This window comes from Anticarsia gemmatalis, chromosome 7, assembly GCF_050436995.1.
Source record: "Anticarsia gemmatalis isolate Benzon Research Colony breed Stoneville strain chromosome 7, ilAntGemm2 primary, whole genome shotgun sequence".
NCBI lineage: Eukaryota > Metazoa > Arthropoda > Insecta > Lepidoptera > Erebidae > Anticarsia > Anticarsia gemmatalis.
The window spans coordinates 9486062-9505954 of record NC_134751.1 but is presented as its reverse complement, the minus strand read 5'-3'; the positions used below and the strand labels follow the sequence as shown (position 1 = coordinate 9505954).

Genomic DNA, 19893 nt, shown 5'->3' with positions numbered 1-19893 from the left:
AAAATACTCACCGAAAACAGTCATGTGTTTACTTTTGAAGTCCTCGTCAATAAACGTAGACACAACACAAATGTAATCACCTGATATGTCCGTATCTAACTTAACTATTCTCAACGCTCTATACATTTTCAGGGGATCATCTGATGCCCTGTAATTCAGATCGACACGACCTCTCAGAATTCCTATGTCCTGAGGTTTTTGTGACACTATCCACTGGTACACCGGTTTCGTTTTGCTTCTGAAGAACCATTTCACCATTAGTCCGGGAGTTCTATTTCCATATGTATAATCACAGTCCAATATTACCGAGTCCTGAACACCATACTGTATTATCTCTGGCACGACTAACTTCACTATTTTTATAGCGTGTAAACCTGTAACAAAAGAAAACAATAGTTAGAATTGTTTACATTATAATGAAGCCGAATTTGGATAATTTAATGGTAATGGGACGTTCAAACATTAATAGGGTAGCTATTAATATTCAGGAATCTGCCTACATTCTCACGCTAGACCTGATTTAATGTAAGTAGAACAGACTACAAACGGTCGCTAACGACGACCTGGTTATTCAAGACCGATTAGAATTTCTACCAAAAGATTTATTTATTAGGACTAAAGTAATGTAAACAAGAGGCTCTAAGCATAATAAACTTAGCGCGAACACCAAACAGACTCATTTCTTGAATGACAACGTCGCATTAGCGACGACAGAAACAATAATAAATCGGAACGTAATATTGACGGAAAGAGGGCATCGAAGCGTTTCCTTGATAATGTAAATGATTAATATTCATTGGACAGCAACAAACAATTTGCTGAAGACACGTTGTCCCCTCAAGTTGCTTAAAGAAAACTCCCTCCGGCTAATCCATATCCATCAGTCTTGTAGTTTGCGAACCATTAATATTTATGCAATTCCCAAGTCAACGTTGTTGAAAGCTCATTTAAATTCATCCTTGGTCTTACTTAAAAGCGAGAGTAGGCACGACCTAAAAATTTGATTCGGTCGCACTTAACATTTCTCTGCTACCGTAGTACCTAAATATAGGAGCATCGAATAACAAATTCATAAAGGCAGACGTTTTAACTATAGATGGAAGTTTGATATTTTGAAATGTTGTACAGGTTTAGTGAAGTGCGAAGACAAGTCGACTTTCAAGTTTGTGTTCGCCAAGGGTGACGGAGAGGATAACATAATGGCCACTTAACTGCCAACAAGTTAGTCTACGGCTTTCAACGGTATCAAATTTGACGTACAACATAGTTGAGTTATTTATGTATTCCAGTAAAGGTACGAAACATTTCAACAAGGATTAGAATTTAGGCTATCCGTGATTTATGCCATACTTCAGCCTTTGATGAATTAAATTTATATTGTTTTAAATCTAAAAATATACCAACGATGACTTTCTGCTTTTACACATATAAAGTGAACTTAAATTTATAATGTATATAATTCAATTGTAAATCAAACAAACAAAGAATAATAAATAAATAAACAAGATTTTCTACTAACAAGTCACACGTGAATCATAAAAAAAAACAAAACCGCGAGAAAACACATAAAAAATTCAAAACACGTCCGATTTCTTCAAACAGTGACGTCGTTACTCGCATTCGTCTGCAGGTCCAAGAGCACTTGCGGCTGCCAGGACTTCAAAATTCTCACTAACGAGGTGACTATCTAGTTGTCACATTTGAATGAAGCCAGCGCGAGGTCAACTGAACATAGTTTGGGTAGCGGTGTTGCGGTCGGGAGGCTTTCTACTGACCATTGTTGCGACGAGATAACGTCAGCACCTCGACACGAAAGCCGCACAATTTCGCTCACTACAAATATTAAATGAAAATGTTTTTCAACGGTTGATAATAATATAATTGGTTTCAATATTGCAGACGTTGATGTTACAATCATGATTTAAAAATAATGTCGTAACTTTAAATTATGTAAAGCTTTCAAGTGCTTTGGAGAATAATACGGTAAATGTTATACGATTCAGTCCTACCCTGAGGACTAAGTACAAACTTTTCCACAACATTAATGTACAAGAAGTTGTTTCTTCAACGTTTTTGCGACACTTTCCGCTTTGTCATGACCTCACGTCTGACGTTATCAAGTGACAACAGCCAGGACCGGTAATTTTTCTTACCGTATTTATCATATAAATGAGTACAGAAAACACAAAAATAAATTGCGTATTACGTTTCTAAAGTGACCATTAGCTGTACGATAATAAGTCTCTTTGTGGAGTACAATAATTTACTTATAATGAGAGCGCTTCCACATTCGTAATTTTTGAAGCAAAAATTCTACGAAATCTAAAAGATTCCTTGTCGTACAAAAAAATATTTTGTACTGAGGTATGACGTATGAAATAGGTTCTCTTGTTCACTTTAGAAGGTTGAAACAAACCCCTTTGAAACTTTTAAAAATGGTACGGTTTTATCACGATTGCAACGATAGCAATTCCTTTCTTAGCGCCAAATGCACCCCAAAAATAGTTTAAAGACATTTGATTCAACACAGTATGTCAAATATGTCAACGCCAATTAAGATCCCATAGGAAATTAGAATACTGAAAGCAGAAAGTTTAAACACACAGCCTAATCTCGAACAACAAGAGAAGAGCAAACCAAACTGCCAGTTTCTTGTATCAGTACATAGATTGTCTAATTAAAGTTTGTTAACTCATTTGCAGAGGTTTTGTCTTTGTGCAAAACACATCCGAAATTAATGTTTACTATCGACTGTGTTAAATTTATATTGGCAAAGTTTGATAACAATATTCCGGATACCTTCGCGTAATAGTTATAGGATAATTTATTTTTTTTTTTATTTTTTATTTATTTTTTTTAGACAACTCCCGCACTAAGAATTGCTCTTGTGTCGCGGGGACTTTTACAAACATACAAACAACGGACACAAAGCACAACCAGACCCGAAGCAATTATTTGTGGATCGCACAAATATTTGCTCCGTGTGGGAATCGAACCCACGACCTCCCGTTGCAGTGATATCGGCGTGGCGACCTAAACCACTGCGCCACGGAGGCAGTCGTGTTTGTTTTGTGTAACATGCAAGGAATCTGGTAGTGAAATAATATGCGATCTTGACACAAACTAAATATCAAAAAAATAATTATTATTAATAACAGAATGATTCCATTTCTGATGAAAGAATGTTTAGTATTCTTATTAGTCTTCAGAAAAGTCTTCAAAGTTCGAAAATAATGTTTAGTTTCTTTACTGCGGCTGTTGATTGTTGGGCAGAAAAAGATTTAAATACCTTATTTTTATAGACTTATACCAGCTCGGTTCTAACTAAAGCTGCTGAACAGTAAATTGAAATCTATACTAATATTATAAAGCTGAAGAGTTTATTTGTTTGTATGTTTGTTTGTTTGAACGCGCTAATCTCAGGAACTACTGGTTTGATTTGAAAAATTCTTTCAGCGTAAGATAGCCCATTTATCGAAGAAGGTTATAGGCTATATAACATCACGCTATGATCATTAGGAGCGGAGTAGCAACGAAAGATGTTACAAAAACGGGGAAAATTTTGACCGATTCTCTTAGGTGACGCAAGCGAAGTTGCGCGGGTCAGCTAGTGTAATATAAGATGATCGAGATGTTTAATCGTAAATTAATTTAATTTGAGATGTTTAATCTCAAATTAAAATAATCTTACCAACACCTGGTTTAACTTCTAAACAAAAATACGCAATTTGAATTGATGTTTTATGTATCTACATTCACCGTAATATAGTCGACTCCACTACATCGGTTCGGCACTCAAGACAACTATCAAATATTGCATTACTAACTATTAAATCTAAAACCGATGAACTCATGCACGAAAGCCTTATCGATAGAATAACATTGGCAGTATTGAAAGACGTTATTATTTTTTAATTCGATTCCGAATCCCTAGTCGACCCTCCGATCTTATTTATATTTAATTTCGTCCGGTGAACACCGTAGGCATCGTATTTGTATCTAAAATCGAATTGGGGGCTTAGAATGGCATAAGAACGGCGAACTTTATCAATTTTCAACACTATAGCTGGAATTTAATTTGAATTATATTCGCTGATGTTTCTATTCAGCTTACCTTTAAATAATTTTATGGAGTGAATTATTTATTGAGGGCTTAACGGTATCGACATTTACTTAGGGAGCTTTTCAGACGCTATCGAAGTATTCAGTTTTCAATCAAGTATTAAGAGAGGTCTTTTGAGAATAAAATTGAGTACTCCATGTAGCTGAAATATTTTTTTTTAAGAAATTGTAAGACTTGCGCATAATTACCACGACTTAACTAATATTGTAGGCGAGTATTTTAAGAGGTATTTCAATAATGTTGATATTAATAAATATGCAAATCGTACTAAAATAAAAATACCGTTCCACGAGGAGTCCATTGAATGAAATAATAAATAAACAATTTTAAACTGTCGCGACTTGTACACATAATATTATAATGTAACGGGTCTTAATCGCGATTGAAAATTAAAGGTTAGAATACCTTATATGTTCACCCGACGTTTCGATCGCATTACAACGACCGTGGTCACGAGCTGACATATAAGGTATTCTAACCTTTAATTTTCAATCGCGATTAAGACCCGTTACATTATAATATTATAATAAATAAACAGTCTCAGAAAACAGCCTATTTTTCAACTAGCAAAAATATACTCGAATATTTTTGTTTGAAAACATCCGGAGACATAATTCGTGGAATACTTCTCTAAACGCATTTAGAAACAATTCCAACTAAACATACCAACATTAGGACAATATTTTCGAGTCCCAACCGGCATCAAAAGGTCACGATATATTATTTCCCAGTGGCAACCTCTGGGCTAGTCGGTGGCTATTAATAATAGGTTTCCTTTGCGTACGGTACATGTATGTGACAGTAACGACAATGCTTTTACTGGGTCATTTATTATGGCAGCTATTCTTTTTATCTGAATTCCTTTATTTTTTAGATATGGTAGTAGAATTAATAGGAATACTAAAAAAAGCAATGTCCATAAATCTGCACCATAAGTATTTTTGTTTAAGAAATAGAATTTATTAAAATTCCAAATATCTTATTTTATAATAAAGAGAATAATATTATAACAACCTTTAATATAGAAGTTAAAGTCAATACACAAGTTGTAAACAATGTTTTTTCTAATTGTAATAAATTAGTGTAAAAATAAACTAAAAACCCTCTCAGCAACAGAAGTCTGTAAAGTTACTTGCGCAAAATTCTAAATCAAATCTTGTATATTTATCACGAAGTTTGTTGCTAAAAGTACTTGACGGCATGCCCTACAAATTATTTTACTGTGTACTTCGAAGATTCTAAGTATAATAAAAAAACTCTTTGACTTGAAATTAAAATTGAAACAATTTTATTGAGGATTTCGATTTTGAAATTATTGTTAAAATAGATGATGTCAAAATGGTGATAGTGAGAAAAATAAAATCTCTTAATCAATATTTCGCTTTTGCGTTTTAAAAAGCACCCCAATGTAAGTTTTATAGTAAATAATAGTATTACGGTAGGAGTCTGCCGTGAAACATTTAAACGTGAATATTTTATGAGAAGACGTGATCTGGCTTAAAGCCAGTAAGAATATTATTTCGTTCGCGGGCTAGTATATTATAATAGCCGTCAGTTTTCATTTCGATCATTACCACATTATTGTCTATTAATTTTATTTTCAGAAATTTCTCAGTATCTTTAACATGTGTAAGGGTCTCCTCCGGAACGAGAGAGGACATTTAGGTTTGAGGCTACCACCCTAGCCAAATGAGGGTTGGGGACATTGCATGCCCTCAATAAATGAATTAAATAAATTTTAGGTATGCTAGGTTTTAGATTTCATTTTAATATAACTCAAAATAATGTATTCAACATACTTTTACACTGATTATTGAATAGTTCATAACAGTGGCAGATTTTAGTAATAGACATTTAAAATGCAACAACTTGTCTGAACATTTTCTGCTTTAAGTCAAACTTCATACTATTTCAATTTAAGCATTCAAATGACACCAGAGAAACAATTTTCATTAAAAGTTTCACGTAAGTAGAAATTCTAGTTAAAATTATCAACTTCATCAGAATAACAAATTCCAATGATAGAGAAATTGTAGAAAGCACTAGAAATAAGTTTGATAAAGTAGTTTTAATAGAAGCAAGCATCTGTATTACTAAAATCACAATGAAAATGAATCGTTGAGAAGATGAAATCGTGCCTAAGAGATTGGGTTGCAAGATAGTCTGAAAGTTTTATAGCTCGTTTCATGCCAAATTATATTTCAGATTATTAAAAAAGATATTCAAATTCTTTAGTTTATTCAAAAATAATTTAAGTAAAAATAATAATAGAAGAAATATATTTGACGATATTTTCAAGGAAGCAAGGGAAGTTTGTAAGGATCGTACCAAGTAGCGTTCTCTGCTAGAGACCAGGTGGAAGGCAGAGGCCTACCTCAATGAAAAGAAGGTGATTTGATGTACTCGTGATTTTACGTATATGTATATCTTCAACGGATGATACTAAAGCTTTGAATGGTGACTGGACTTCAATGTTTTAAAAAAACTTTAATCCAGTATAAACCATAATTTTAAAACAGTATCTAAAGACTGTTTTCAGGCTTCAAGGCATTCAAAAGCTTTTAAACTATGTTACCCATATTCATAAACATGGCTCGCTACTAGCTCTCGATGGTCATTTGATCAATTACTGGGGCGCTCTTGCTTACCTACGTTGTGTATAACGATATACGCTGATTAAACTAACCAGATTATTCTAAATATCAGTTGTGTTATGAAACATCAGCCTTCAAATTTAATCCTAGATTTAATGTAGGTAAACTTGAGAGAATCAGATGGCATCTAGTAATAGACATTTTGATTGCATCGGTCACGCCCGAAATTTAACTTACACCAAACTCTCCAGCTTAATTTTGATGGAATTATTGGTCGTGTCATAATTTATTATCATTTGATCATAAGTTTCTTTATTTTGATCATGATTTTTGTAGATATAAGAACACTAGAAATGCTAATATTTTTTTCTACACATTTTTAAATGGCTTTTTGGTTGTCAATAGTGGTAGGATGCCTTCCGGTTATTTTTTTTTTGTTGTGTTTATTTTATAGCTTTGTCGTTCAATAACATCTCACGCAAAATAAGATTAGCCATGCGTATCCCATTATGTCTTCATCTAAAAATAGATTTTGCGGGGTATTAGATTATCCCACACATGGAACGATAACATGTTTTGTATCCGCCTAATTTATCACTTTGACAATCCGCTTGCTAAATATAGATCCAAACATTTAACACGAATCTCGAATAAGTAGGTATTGTGGGCAAAGAGCCTCCCGCGATTGAATTATATCTTGGTTATAAACTATCTGTGTACCAAATTTCATCCCAATTTGTTACGTAGTTTTTGCGTGAATGAGTAATAAATACAAATATATCTTTACAAACTTACATATTTATATTATTAGTAGGATACTGATGGCTCGTTAAATATTTATAAGGGCCAACAGGTTAAAGTGAACTTGTATTTTTACTATGCCTTCAAGTTACAATTTTATTTTTACTTTACAACTGTTGCTTAAACTACTTTGATAATGGTAATTTCGATTGTAAATAAACCACTTTATGAGGACAAGATCGCTCTAAATACGAGGATCTTAAAGATTATTTATTATTCTCTTCTTCTTATCTTATATACTTGAAAGTACCAAATAGGTAATTTACTAGATTAGTTACAATTTCAATCAGAAATTGGAAAACAAATCACTGTTATAAATTTTGATAACATCTACATTGTTTGCTCGATTTATGACTTCACTACTCATAACTACGTTTACTATTGGGAATGTTAATATAAGGTCCCAAGTTTCATGAACTTTAAAGATAAATTGTAATTTCGCTTCAACTATAGTAAATGGACCAGTAAATTTAAGTAACAGAGTATTATGAAACAAATTAGAAATTCAATATTGTAAGTAATACTGACAGCAATACCGAAACAAGAGATGTTACAGTCAATGAGAATTAAATTGCTGCTTTAGACACAAATTATAATTCTGATAAACTAGTCCTACTAATTGGATTTAATAGTAGAAAAGCCTAGAACAAATAAAATGTGATAAGGGTTTACGCTACTGAAGTCTAAGAAAATGTATTTGTTACAATCAAGTCTAGATTCGAATCTAATTTATTACACAAAAATTACTCTAGAAAATATCTTGTTAATAGATAAATGTATTCAAATTAATTGCGAAGCATAAATAAAACTAAACACGAATAAAAACAAACAATCATCACCCAGAATTGCCAAAAAGTTGTTCACACAAAGACGGAACAACCCACGGTTTTAATTAATTAACGCCCAAACGGCAAATGCAGAACAAAGTAGCTTTTGCCACACAAAAATATCGTTGTTGCTGGGAGATGGAAACGAGCGCGAAATGTAGGTCAGACCGTCGTGAAGTAACTTACAAAGATGTAAAACTGCAGTTTGAGCCACAAGCGACTAGAGAGAGAGGCTATAAACGTAAAATTCACGGCCTTCCTTAGTAATTATATGTACCCAAAATTTGAGCAGCTACTGAAACTGTAAATTTACATATGCATGTATTAAGCTTTGGGTTGAAACGGCTTTAGCGTTAAAGGTAGTGCTGTGGTAGAAATGGTAACGCTTTATTATGTGAGGACGTAGTAGTTAAATGGAACTTAATAGAATCATGGCCCAAGATGTTTTACATAGACAATAGATAATATATTATTATGTACATTATGCTTGATGACTTGTTTTAAGTACTCAAGGTCAAATCGAACCCTTGTTCGGGAAGTAGCCCAGTAGTTAGACACTGAATAGGTTAAAAAAAATAACGCAAATTTAATCAGTGAATCCCTAATTCATAAAAAGCAGTTAATTATGTTTACAAAATATATTGTTCTAAGACTATGTTTTCTTTAACATAGCGCTGACTCTGCAACCTTATATTCTGACATACTTTTTTGCATTTTATGATGCAATTCTTTATTAGACTGTTTCTTTATAGCTACTTAAAATGTACGTCTCTTCCAGCATTCCCTCAAGACTTGTGACAAACTTTAAAAGCTGCAAGGCGTGTAATTTCTTGTGATCTCAAAACGCGGGGCGGTTCGTACGCCATTCTAACTGTCTCTTATTTTGTTAATATTTATTTATTTATTTATTTATTTTAAACTTCATATACATGTGTATATAGGCGGACTTAATGCCAAAGGCATTATCTACCAGTCTACCTTAGGGTGATGCAGAGATTGAAAGAAGTAGGTGTTTAAAAAAATAAAAATAAAGGACGTTAAGAACCAGGTTTACCAATAAATAAAAATAAGGTCATGTATGTACGTGTACTTAAATATAGATAGGTTTATACATACATAATGATTAACAAATAAGAAATATTAAATACATATATATACCCATATACATAAATAAATAATAAAATAAACTATATACTGAATTATACCATATATATACATTACGAATAATAAATATACATAAATAAAAACTAAGACGAGTGTGACGATTCTGCTACTTGTTTTAACAAGAGATTCCGCACTTTGATCTTAAACGTATGACGGTTAGTGGACATCCTGATTTCAAGAGGGAGCGCATTCCATAATAAAACCGATTGGACAGGAAAGGAAGAGTTGACAAACCCAGAAGTGTGAGATGGACATAGAAGAAGAAGATTGTTTGAGGAACGGAGGTTACGGTTGTGATTGTCGCACAGATATTGAAAGTAGGGAGTTAGGTAGGCTGGGGGAGTAGAAGAAGAGAGAAAAGAGAAGAGAGTCGTGAGTGCACGTAAGTGACGACGCTCACGAATAGGCAGCCACCTAAGTTGGGAGCGATAAGTAGATATATGATCATACTTGCGGAGGTTGAAGATGAATCGAATGCAGTTGTTAAGAAGACGGTCTAGTTTGTTGAGGAGATCTGCATTCAGGTCAAAGTAACACACATCACCATAGTCGATCAGAGGGAAGATTAAGGTCTGCACAAGCATAGCTTTAGTCCTAGAAGGTAAAAAGTTCTTAAGACGATAAAGAGCCCTCAGTATGCCAGTGACCCTTTTACAAACATTAGAAACTTGGGCTCTCCAGCTTAAAGTTGAGTCCAAGTACAGGCCAAGATCTTTTACGGTAGGGGTCAGTTCTATGGTAGAGCCATTAAATACAACTGGTGGTACCTGCTTATGATCTAACCTACTAATGCTACGATTACTTCCTACAACTATAGCCTGGCATTTGGTAGGATTAACAGCCAAGCCGAATTTCATCGACCAACACTTGACATGCTCGAGGTCGTTATTTAACGTGGCGACAACTGAGGCTATAGAATCCACTGTTCCTTGCGAGTAGAGTTGCAAGTCGTCCGCATACAGATGATACGCTCCCTGAAGGTTTTTAGTCACAAGATTAATGAAAATTGAAAACAATAGTGGAGAGAGGAGGCCGCCTTGTGGGACGCCAGTGTCGAGTTCACGCCAGCTCGATGAAGATTCACCGATGTGAACCGACTGTTGGCGTCCTTGAAGATACGAGGAAAACCAATCCAGCGCACCGGAAGATATGTTAAGATGGGAAAGGATGGCGAGAAGGATATCATGACTGACGGTATTAAAGGCGTTCGAGAAATCAACCAAAGCCACCACGGTGACTTTAGTATCCTCCATGCCTGCCCTAATATCGCCAGTCACTTTTAGGAGGGCGGAAGTAGTGCTATGACCTGGTCTGAACCCAGATTGAAGTGGGTCAAGGAGGTTGTTATTAAGCACAAACTGTGTTAGTTGCTTGTGTACACAGGCCTCAAGCACTTTGGAGAGGAAAGGGAGAATCGATATGGGGCGGAAGTGAGCTGGACTTGAGGGATTAGGAATTTTTGGTAACGGTATAATGTAGGCTTTGCGCCACAGAGAAGGAAAAGTACCAGAGGTAAGGGAGAAATTTATGATATGGGAAATGGCGGGGAGCAGATGATCCAAGACAGAGACGACCATATGACGACTAACGCCATCGGCGCCCACTGCATTGGACTTAATTGACAGGATAATCTTTTTAATATCTTCCGGTGTAACTGGAGCAAAATAAAAGGATTCGAAATTGAGTCGAGGTAAATTCATCAGGGCACGAACGGTGTTGCATTTGGTTTGGTGATCCAAAGGTACAGAGGAAGTGAAGTGGGTATTGATGTCATCCAAACCAACCGTGCACTGTGGATCGTTACTACGGTGTTTGCCGATACCTAGAGTCCCAAGGAACTTCCAGATATCAGCAGGGGAAGAAGAAGATAGATTACTGAGAATGTGTCGGCGTTTAGCATTGCGTACCATCTGATTGCATCTGTTCCTTGCAACTTTGAACCGAACCCAATTGTCGTCACAGCGGTCTCTGCGGAACTTTGCGAATGCCCTATCCCTACGCCTCATGGCCATACGAACTCCTTCAGTCATCCAGGGAGCAGGCGGTCGCTTGAGTTTCACTTTTCTGACGGGCGCATGGACGTCAAACAGCCCAATAACAGCTTTGTAAAAAATGCCTAACTTGTCATCGATTGTGTGGGCTGTCGTTAGCTGCTCCCAATCGATTTTCGCAGCGTCCCTACACAATTTAGTTACGTCCATACGCCCAAAGCAGCGTCTGTACAGAACCTTGGGACGGGATTTGGGCGGTTTGAGGATATAGGACAAATGAATTAGGTCGTGATGAGAGAAACCAGGGGCAGGGTATTGACCAAAAAATGAGGCAAGGGTGGGAGCAGACGTAATCATTAGGTCCAACCATGTATCATCGCCTTCGGTGTTGTGATGAGTGGCATTCAGTGGTAGAACATGTAGACTGGCGGACTTAATGATGTCTAGGAGTTTACGGGAACGGAGTGAACCGGGAGAGAGGAGATCGGTGTTGAGATCGCCCATGATGATGTGATGCGAGTAAGCGGACCCTAAAGATTCCAGCACTAGTTCAATGCTGGAGAAGTAGTCGACAGATGGGGGACAGTATACTACGCCAAGAAGGATTTTAGCCCCTTTGACCCAAACCTCCAAGAAAAGAAATTCGGCGGAAGCGGAGTAATTAGGACAGGAGGAAGCTACGATTTGATAAGGGAGGTCACTTCTGAGGTAGATAGCGACGCCACCCCCTCTCCTGTCTATCCGATCATTACGGATGAGAGAAAATCCAGGGAGGGGGTAAGAAGTTGAAGGAAGGTGAGGTTTGAGCCAGGTCTCCGAAATCAGGACGGCATGAACGTCAGCATCACAAAATGCCTCCCGCAGGTCATTGTAATGGCTAGGCACGCTTTGCGCATTTATGTGACATACGTTAAATAGATTTATCCCAGAACGCTCAAAGGTCTGTCGGACGAAGTCGCCTAGCGTGCCTGTCGTAGAGCAAAAGCTATCCGAGGATGTAGTAGAGTCGTTCGCAGAAACATATGAAGTATCATCATCAGACATAGTGTATAAATATTAAATAAATGATAGTATAATATATATATGTAATAAATAATTAAATAATTATAAAGATAAAAGTGATAAAAAAAAACAAAATACTACGGTGCAAATTGCATCTCTGCACCACCCGCCAGCTAACACAAAAAAGAATGGAAAAAAAAACAGTAAAAATATTAAACAATAAAACACATTTCCGAACGCAACTTAACTAATCAAAGGACTGTCAGTTTGACAACTAACAACCCTTCGACGCAGTCATTAACGTCATGTGTCAAACAAAACAGTTTATGGTGAAGAAATAAAAAGTTATAAAGTAACAATGCGTGTAGATAAAAAAAATATATAAAGTGGGTAAACATATTATCGGCGAAAACTACAAGTTACGTAGGATGCAAAACTAAACTGGAGCACGGCACAGTCTAACAATCGAATCAATTAACACGTAAACATTGCGTGTCTTACTTGCGTGTCTTAGATATCGCCGTCGATGATCCCGCACTTCCACTGGCTGCTCCGGTCTGGGAGGAATGAGAGGTACCGGTCACCTTTGGATGCTTGGCCGCCAACGCGTTCAGCTCGTCGGATGTTATGATCTTGTGGCGGCTTCCATCGGCAACTTTCACCACAATGACGCCGTCCTGTGTCCAGCATCCCCTCATACCGAAGTGCTGTCGTGCCTTGGCGAAAACAATTTGGCGGGTCCGCGTCAAGAACTCCTTTACGGCGACAGACGTTCCACGCAGCTTTGCCTTGGCACGCCAAACAGCGTTCCGGGTGTCCGCACTTGTGAAGCGCACCAGAATGGGTCGGTGATGCTTGCCTCCAGGGGCCCCAATCCGGTGACAGACTCTTATGGCGGCAGTTGAGACATCAGGCAACCCCATCTTGCTATTAAGGATCTCCGAAGCCAGAAACTGTTGGTCAACCTTTGCTGACTCCGGGATCCCCAGGAAGAGAAGATCCTTTCTTCGGTGCCTGGTCTCAATAGTGTCCACCATCCGGGCACACTCACTTATTTGTTGCCGCAGCAACCCAAGGACCCCAAACATGAGTTCCCGGAAAGTGCGGAACTCCTCTGCAACCTTAGCCACCGTGTCCTTGGCAGCACCAGTTTGGAGCTGCGCCTCGAGTTCAGCCATCCTCTTGCTGAAAGATTTCTCCAACTTCGCCTGTGTCATCTGTATGTCACTTAATTGAGACATAATGCAGTGTAGAGTGAAGTGTCTTGCAAAAATTGTGCTCAGCTGGCAGGTGGTGTATAACAGTACACTAATACTACATGTACTAGGTATTTACTATTTGTAGTACTTAAGGGCTAAATATATACTATTATTAAATGATTATAATTAATAAAAACGATTAAATAAATTAATTTTCAATAAATAAATGAGGAGTGATTTTTTGTGTGTCTACTTATTTTGACACCTACCGCCCAAAAAAAAATATATTCTTCTCATTTCCGCTACATGTTTGTAAGAAAACTTTGAAGAATTCAAAAATGATATGCTCTTGATGCTTCGTCTTGGAAATGAAATGAATTGTTATTTCCGGAGCAAATAGCTACTTTTGCTTTATGACTACATTATGATGTTATTGTATGAAATGGTATGTTATTGTGTCACAGCGTTTGTTTCTTTTGCTCTTGAATTTTCTATTACACGGGTTTCTCATTATGATAAAATGAGTTCGTATCTCATAGGTTCATTGCTTTGGTATCATATGTTTTATTATTTCTTTCAAGAACCTTATAATACAGGAGTTAACACAATACTCTATGAGCCTGTTTAACGTGCTTAGCAGTGGACGTCTTCTGATGACGATTATGCAACTTGATTTTCTCGTTACTCTAAATGTTAATGCCCTAAAGTTGTGTATAGGAACATATAACTCATAGTACGTGTCACCAGTTAACTGCAAATATAATACAATCTCATTTGCGCGGACAAAGAGAATTTAGTGTTATGTAAATTAACCCAATAAACACGATTGTAATTAATTTTGCTTTGAATCAAATCATGGATACTGTAATCTAATAGTAATATAGAAATTGGGACTTATTAGATTAGTTAATATCACATACTCGACCTAAATATTACGCCTTGAAAAAGGGCCAAATCTCAAAATCATTTATTAACACAAGGTATATTATGATATTATGTAACATTTTGTACAAAGTACGAAAATATTGTTCAGATAAAAGACAAATTTACTATATACTACCTTTGTTTTTTTTTTATATTACCACTTTTAATATGAAATATTTCTAACACCACAAGCTTAAATTAGTTTTGGTAGGTGTTTGTAGCGGACCGTCTTGATAGAAATCATAAATCAAAATTATAATAAGTTACATTCACGCGAGTATTCCAACGGAATATAATATGGAAACTAGAGGTACCGTGACGCTTAAAATGGTATAACACCTTAAAAATTCAATCAGAAATTTAAGCAAAAATCAAATAAAATAAACTACTGCTTATTGATGCCCCATATTGCGTCGTGTATATTATTTCATATGCCTGCCTTGAATTGTTTCATGACGTATACAAACATATTAGAATTAATCAAAAGCAAACCCTACCTCGAAATTCGGAAATCAAGTTCGGATGTCTCATAGAGAAATGATTATTGAAATGAGTGAAGCAACCATATGTTTCAATTCCCTATTTACATCTCCAAAATTTCAAAAAATATAAAAAGCGATGTTTTTCGTATCCTCTGTAATCGCATTACAGTTGTAAATCGATAGAACTAAGAGAAAAATCCATACTGCCACACTACAGTAAGCATTCTCTTCTGCACGTTTGCTCCTATTTTTTTCTAGAGCCGCAAGTAACGGGTATCCGGACACAGCTGAATGTTCGCGCCATATGGTGGCCCAGCGGGCACGAGTTACTGGACTTTAAAAGCAAGAATTTACGAGTCCAAGCGTTTTAGTTCTGACGTAAGTTACTACATTGTTTCCTTTTAAGTAAAACTGTAAGTTTTATAAGCTGTTAAAGAAAAAATAATAAGCTTAAGTTATGGGCAGAGTGCGCCGTTAAGGCCTTTATAAACTTTATCTTAGAGTAACGAAGTATGAATAATGCATAAAGATTTTTTGTATTTAGGCTTGTGGCAATACTTGGTTGGACTCAGTGCGAACATATGTAATTTCTTTATTCATATGAATTTCTCTACTTAGACGAATAATCTTTTATTGAATGAATCTTTTATAAATCTTTCTGATTGCATCCAAACAATTCCAGGCAGATACGTTTACAATATTAACTTAAGACATGAATTCAATTTTTATCTTTCTTTTATACAGAGGACTCATTAGTTGTATATTCGAGTGATAAGATTAGGCCCACATATACGCTTTCTACTTATAAGGTACTATAGGCTTAAATCCTCATATCATGCAGGTCATCACAGAACAATGTATTCAATCACCTTCTCTACGTATCAGGTATAGGTCTTCCAATATGCGCCGTTATCGGTTTTCCGCCTTTCGCATCCCAGTCACTACGTTCGCTCACTATATTTACTGGACACACTCAAATCGGTTTAAGTGGGCTATACTTACTATAGGTATCGGTTCCCTGCTCTACGTATCGGTTTAACCTAGAATCCGTATTCTACCTAAGTGCTTTCAGTTTCGATCGATAATGATCATTACGCCCGTTTTTCTTGAAAAGATTTGGACTCAAAGGTCTATAAGAGCGCGTGTTGGTAGCGCCAAATGTTAGTGCGGTTGATATGTTTCTCGCTAATAACACATGGAATCGAATAGAATCTACATATTTTTAACGGAAGTAACTATTTTTTGTTTTCTTGTTAACAGCAAGAGCTATAGATCGGTAAACGTAGTTTCGAAGAACTTCGTGTTTTATGTAATATTTTTTTTTGACGTGCATATTTATTTCTTGTTGGTATTTCATACGAACGAAATATTTTTTTTTATTCTGTTCACCGTATATATGTATGTTAGTCCTTCAATTACAATACATCCCAATTTTAGGAATCACATTCGACTATGTTATCGGAAACGTTTATTGAAACGCATTCGTAAAAAAAATACATATAACCCAAGTTATGTACTTCTCAATGAAGGGGGCACTATTTATATCGAAAATTTCTAACAGCAGTACTCAAGCCATCCCCAGTCCTGTTACCAGTAATGAATGATTACTGAAAGTTTTAACAAGGAGGTCCACTAAACATGTCATTACCTTTTGAAGGGAGGTTTCTGAACACTATTGATTGCTACCGTTGTATTTGAAACGCTTATGTTTTGTTAATTATAAATAGGTCAGAGGGACATGTGTTATTTGAACCATTTAATTGTTTTAATTGGACATATTTTTAAATGTTTTATTAAGTTTTAATGAAATACATGTTAAGCAAAATTATGTAAAATATATTTAAGGTAAATATTGCTAATGTCTTCGGTGTTCTAGCGGTGTATGAAGGAACTAATTTTGAATTGCACATATAAATCAATCAGAAAAGCTGACTTGTAATGCGCCTCTAGCAAAAATAAAAACAGCATCGAGCAACCGTAGTATTGAAAGTTCGTAATCCTGCTAAAGGTATAAGAAACTCATCAAACAACATAATTCCAAGAAAGCCTAGATAAAATATCGATGCGACTATAAGAGTTGATTACAGAACTTTACAACTCTATTTATAGCTACCTGACACAGGTTAGAGGTGACTTTATACTTCACGACATTGGGTTTTAGAGACGGTATCAAATATTTTATAACTTATAAAATGCTGAGTATAAAAATGATGAATGAAGGTGATACAACTGATGTATGTTATGTCACATTTTAGAGCTGTGATCTAATCATTTTGATTAGGCTATTCTGAAAAGATTAAGGAATATTACTAGAATATGACCATGCAACTATTTTATGTTTTTTTGTATGAAGTTTTGTATGTTAGAATGATTCCAATTTTGTCAATCTTGAAGGCGTTTCGATTGAAATGCGTTGACAATGTATAATAGAATACGGGAATTAACGCGAACATGCACTTTACCTTAAAATGCCTAACGTTTCGGCGCAGGATACACCAGTCAGCTTGCGACCACGGCGAGTGCAACAAACTCATTGCAGAGGACATACAAAACTAATGTGAACCGGCTATCATATATAGTTGTAACTCTTGAAGCTCTAGAGGCGTTCGTAGCTAATTGCGCTCACCGGTCGGTAAACGATCTGTGGGTAAAGCAATCTTTGGCGCGGTAATTCTATAGATGGGTGAGCGTATAGTGGTATTTGAACTGGTTGTGTCCATCCTTCGGAAAGCACGTAGAAAGTCGGTCCCGGTTGTTATCTACTAAGACAACTGTTGTTAAGCCATGTCAAATGCCTTTTGGGCGGACTGAAATACTTTGGTACTAGGTTGATCACCAACCATACGATGAAATAAAATAAAAAGATTTAACGCTATCAATTAAAAGGTACTTCCTTATCAACTACAGCATTTCTTGGTAGACAGTTTGTGACTAGAAAACAACAATATTGATAACAATGTTGTTACATATTTCTTAGAATAAAACTTTTTGTATTATCTCATAACGTTTCTCCGTAAAAAGCTATAACTGTACCATCCGGGTCACAAATCAATTTCTCTCTTATCTATTTGTTGGCAGTTGACGACTTGTGACATACAAAGCACGTACTGTTCAAACAAGTGATATGACAAAAATCTATTAATACTGTGATTTGTGTCTTTGCTTAACCCGACTTTTGAACTACAAAGAACGATAAATGAAGCAAGATAACAACTAATTAATTTAATCATTTTTATTTTATAGTGATAGGTCTATCTCGAAACAGTGATAGCCGAATGACAGTTTATACCTCCCACGCAAGTGGTCGACGGTTCGAACCCGTGGCAGCAGTGGGTTAAAAATATGTTTTTTTCCTTGTTACAGAAAAATAAACAATAGTTTATGAGAAATTAAGATTAAGATGATATGACATAAGTTGGTACAAGCATCATTCTTTTGTTTTTATCTAAAGGTCACTCCTACAGTCACTGAATACAACTTTCTTAGATAATAAGATCCATAATTTTGTATTCGTCTCAACTTGTTAGTGATAAGGCATATGTCTGTTTATTACAAAGATAAAGGTAGATAAATAAAAGATTTATTGTTTGTTATGTACAGTTGCTGACAAAAATACAAATAAATATTGTGATCTAATGGAAATTATTTCTTGACCTAACAAGGATATTTAATTATGTTCAAAGTTATTCTTTAGATAGAATATAAAATTAAATTGGGCTTTTCAACAGGATTTTAATAACAATAATATAAGAATTAAAACAGAATCACCTCAAAGTTGTTATGAATCGAAGTCAGGTCGCTAGCTACAATGAGAACAGTTTTTACTCACGTATCATATCGGAATCTGCTGTTGCAACTCAACGCAGTTAAGCTTGAATCCGCTGATACGTGCAAACAAAGTAAAATAAAATATATGATCGCGTTAATTTCTCTTTCGTATTATATAAATCGAGTGAGATAAAAATAGCGTTATCGTCCGTAAATATCCAGTATACAGTCCATCGCGCCAATTTTGTTAAAAGCCACCGACGTATCGCCTCCAACTCGATATTTGATACGAACGAGGTCGATACCTATCTACCGAGTAACGTCTTAAATAATACTATTGTCTATTTGTATTGGATTTTTATTTCTACTTGATAGAAAGAAATACCTTTGTGATTCTTGAATAGCATTTGAAACTCTCTTTGAGTTCTTTTTTAAGGCGAAGCTGTGTATTTATCCACTCACATTAGGACAAACGATTTGATTTTCATTTGAAATTTCGATAAAACTTCGATTTTTATTAAATTCAGGACAATTTTTTGGCAGATTTTCTATTAGGATACAACATTTTTGATTGATTTAAAAGATCAAGGTGTTTCCATTATTATAGTTATTTATTTGTGTTGTGCAAAAAATACATAATGATCGGCAATAATGTTGTACTGCTACTTGTACTGTTACTTCATACCAGAATAGCTTTGAGGAATTTTAGATCAAATGCGTTATGATGAACATTAAAACCAAAAGTTTTGTAAACGGATGTAAACTATAATTAATGCTGTTGAGATTACGTAAAATAAGAGCGTATTTCGAGTAAGTGGGGCCAACCTCCAACCTCAATCACTCTAGCCACAACGGCCGGGCGACTAAAATATTAACATCTGATACCAACATTAGGTAGCTAAGTATCCCGTAGGAAATGAGAGGGAATTCATTTTTCATGTTCCCATTCCAAAGTTTTAATGGCATCCGTGACGTAAGCGCTGGAGCATCTAGATTTTTCTTTGAAGATAACAAGTAA

The 19893-nt window shown here is 35.7% G+C and overlaps 1 protein-coding gene across 1 annotated transcript in view; it reads right to left on the bottom strand.

Moving 5' to 3' along the window:
• Window positions 1-19893, bottom strand: part of LOC142973963 (uncharacterized) — a 60263-nt gene that overhangs the window by 14676 nt on the left and 25694 nt on the right. The window contains exon 2 of the mRNA XM_076116003.1: window positions 12-374. Within this exon, the coding sequence (XP_075972118.1) occupies window positions 12-374 (363 nt within the window). The remainder of the gene's footprint in view (window positions 1-11; window positions 375-19893) is intronic.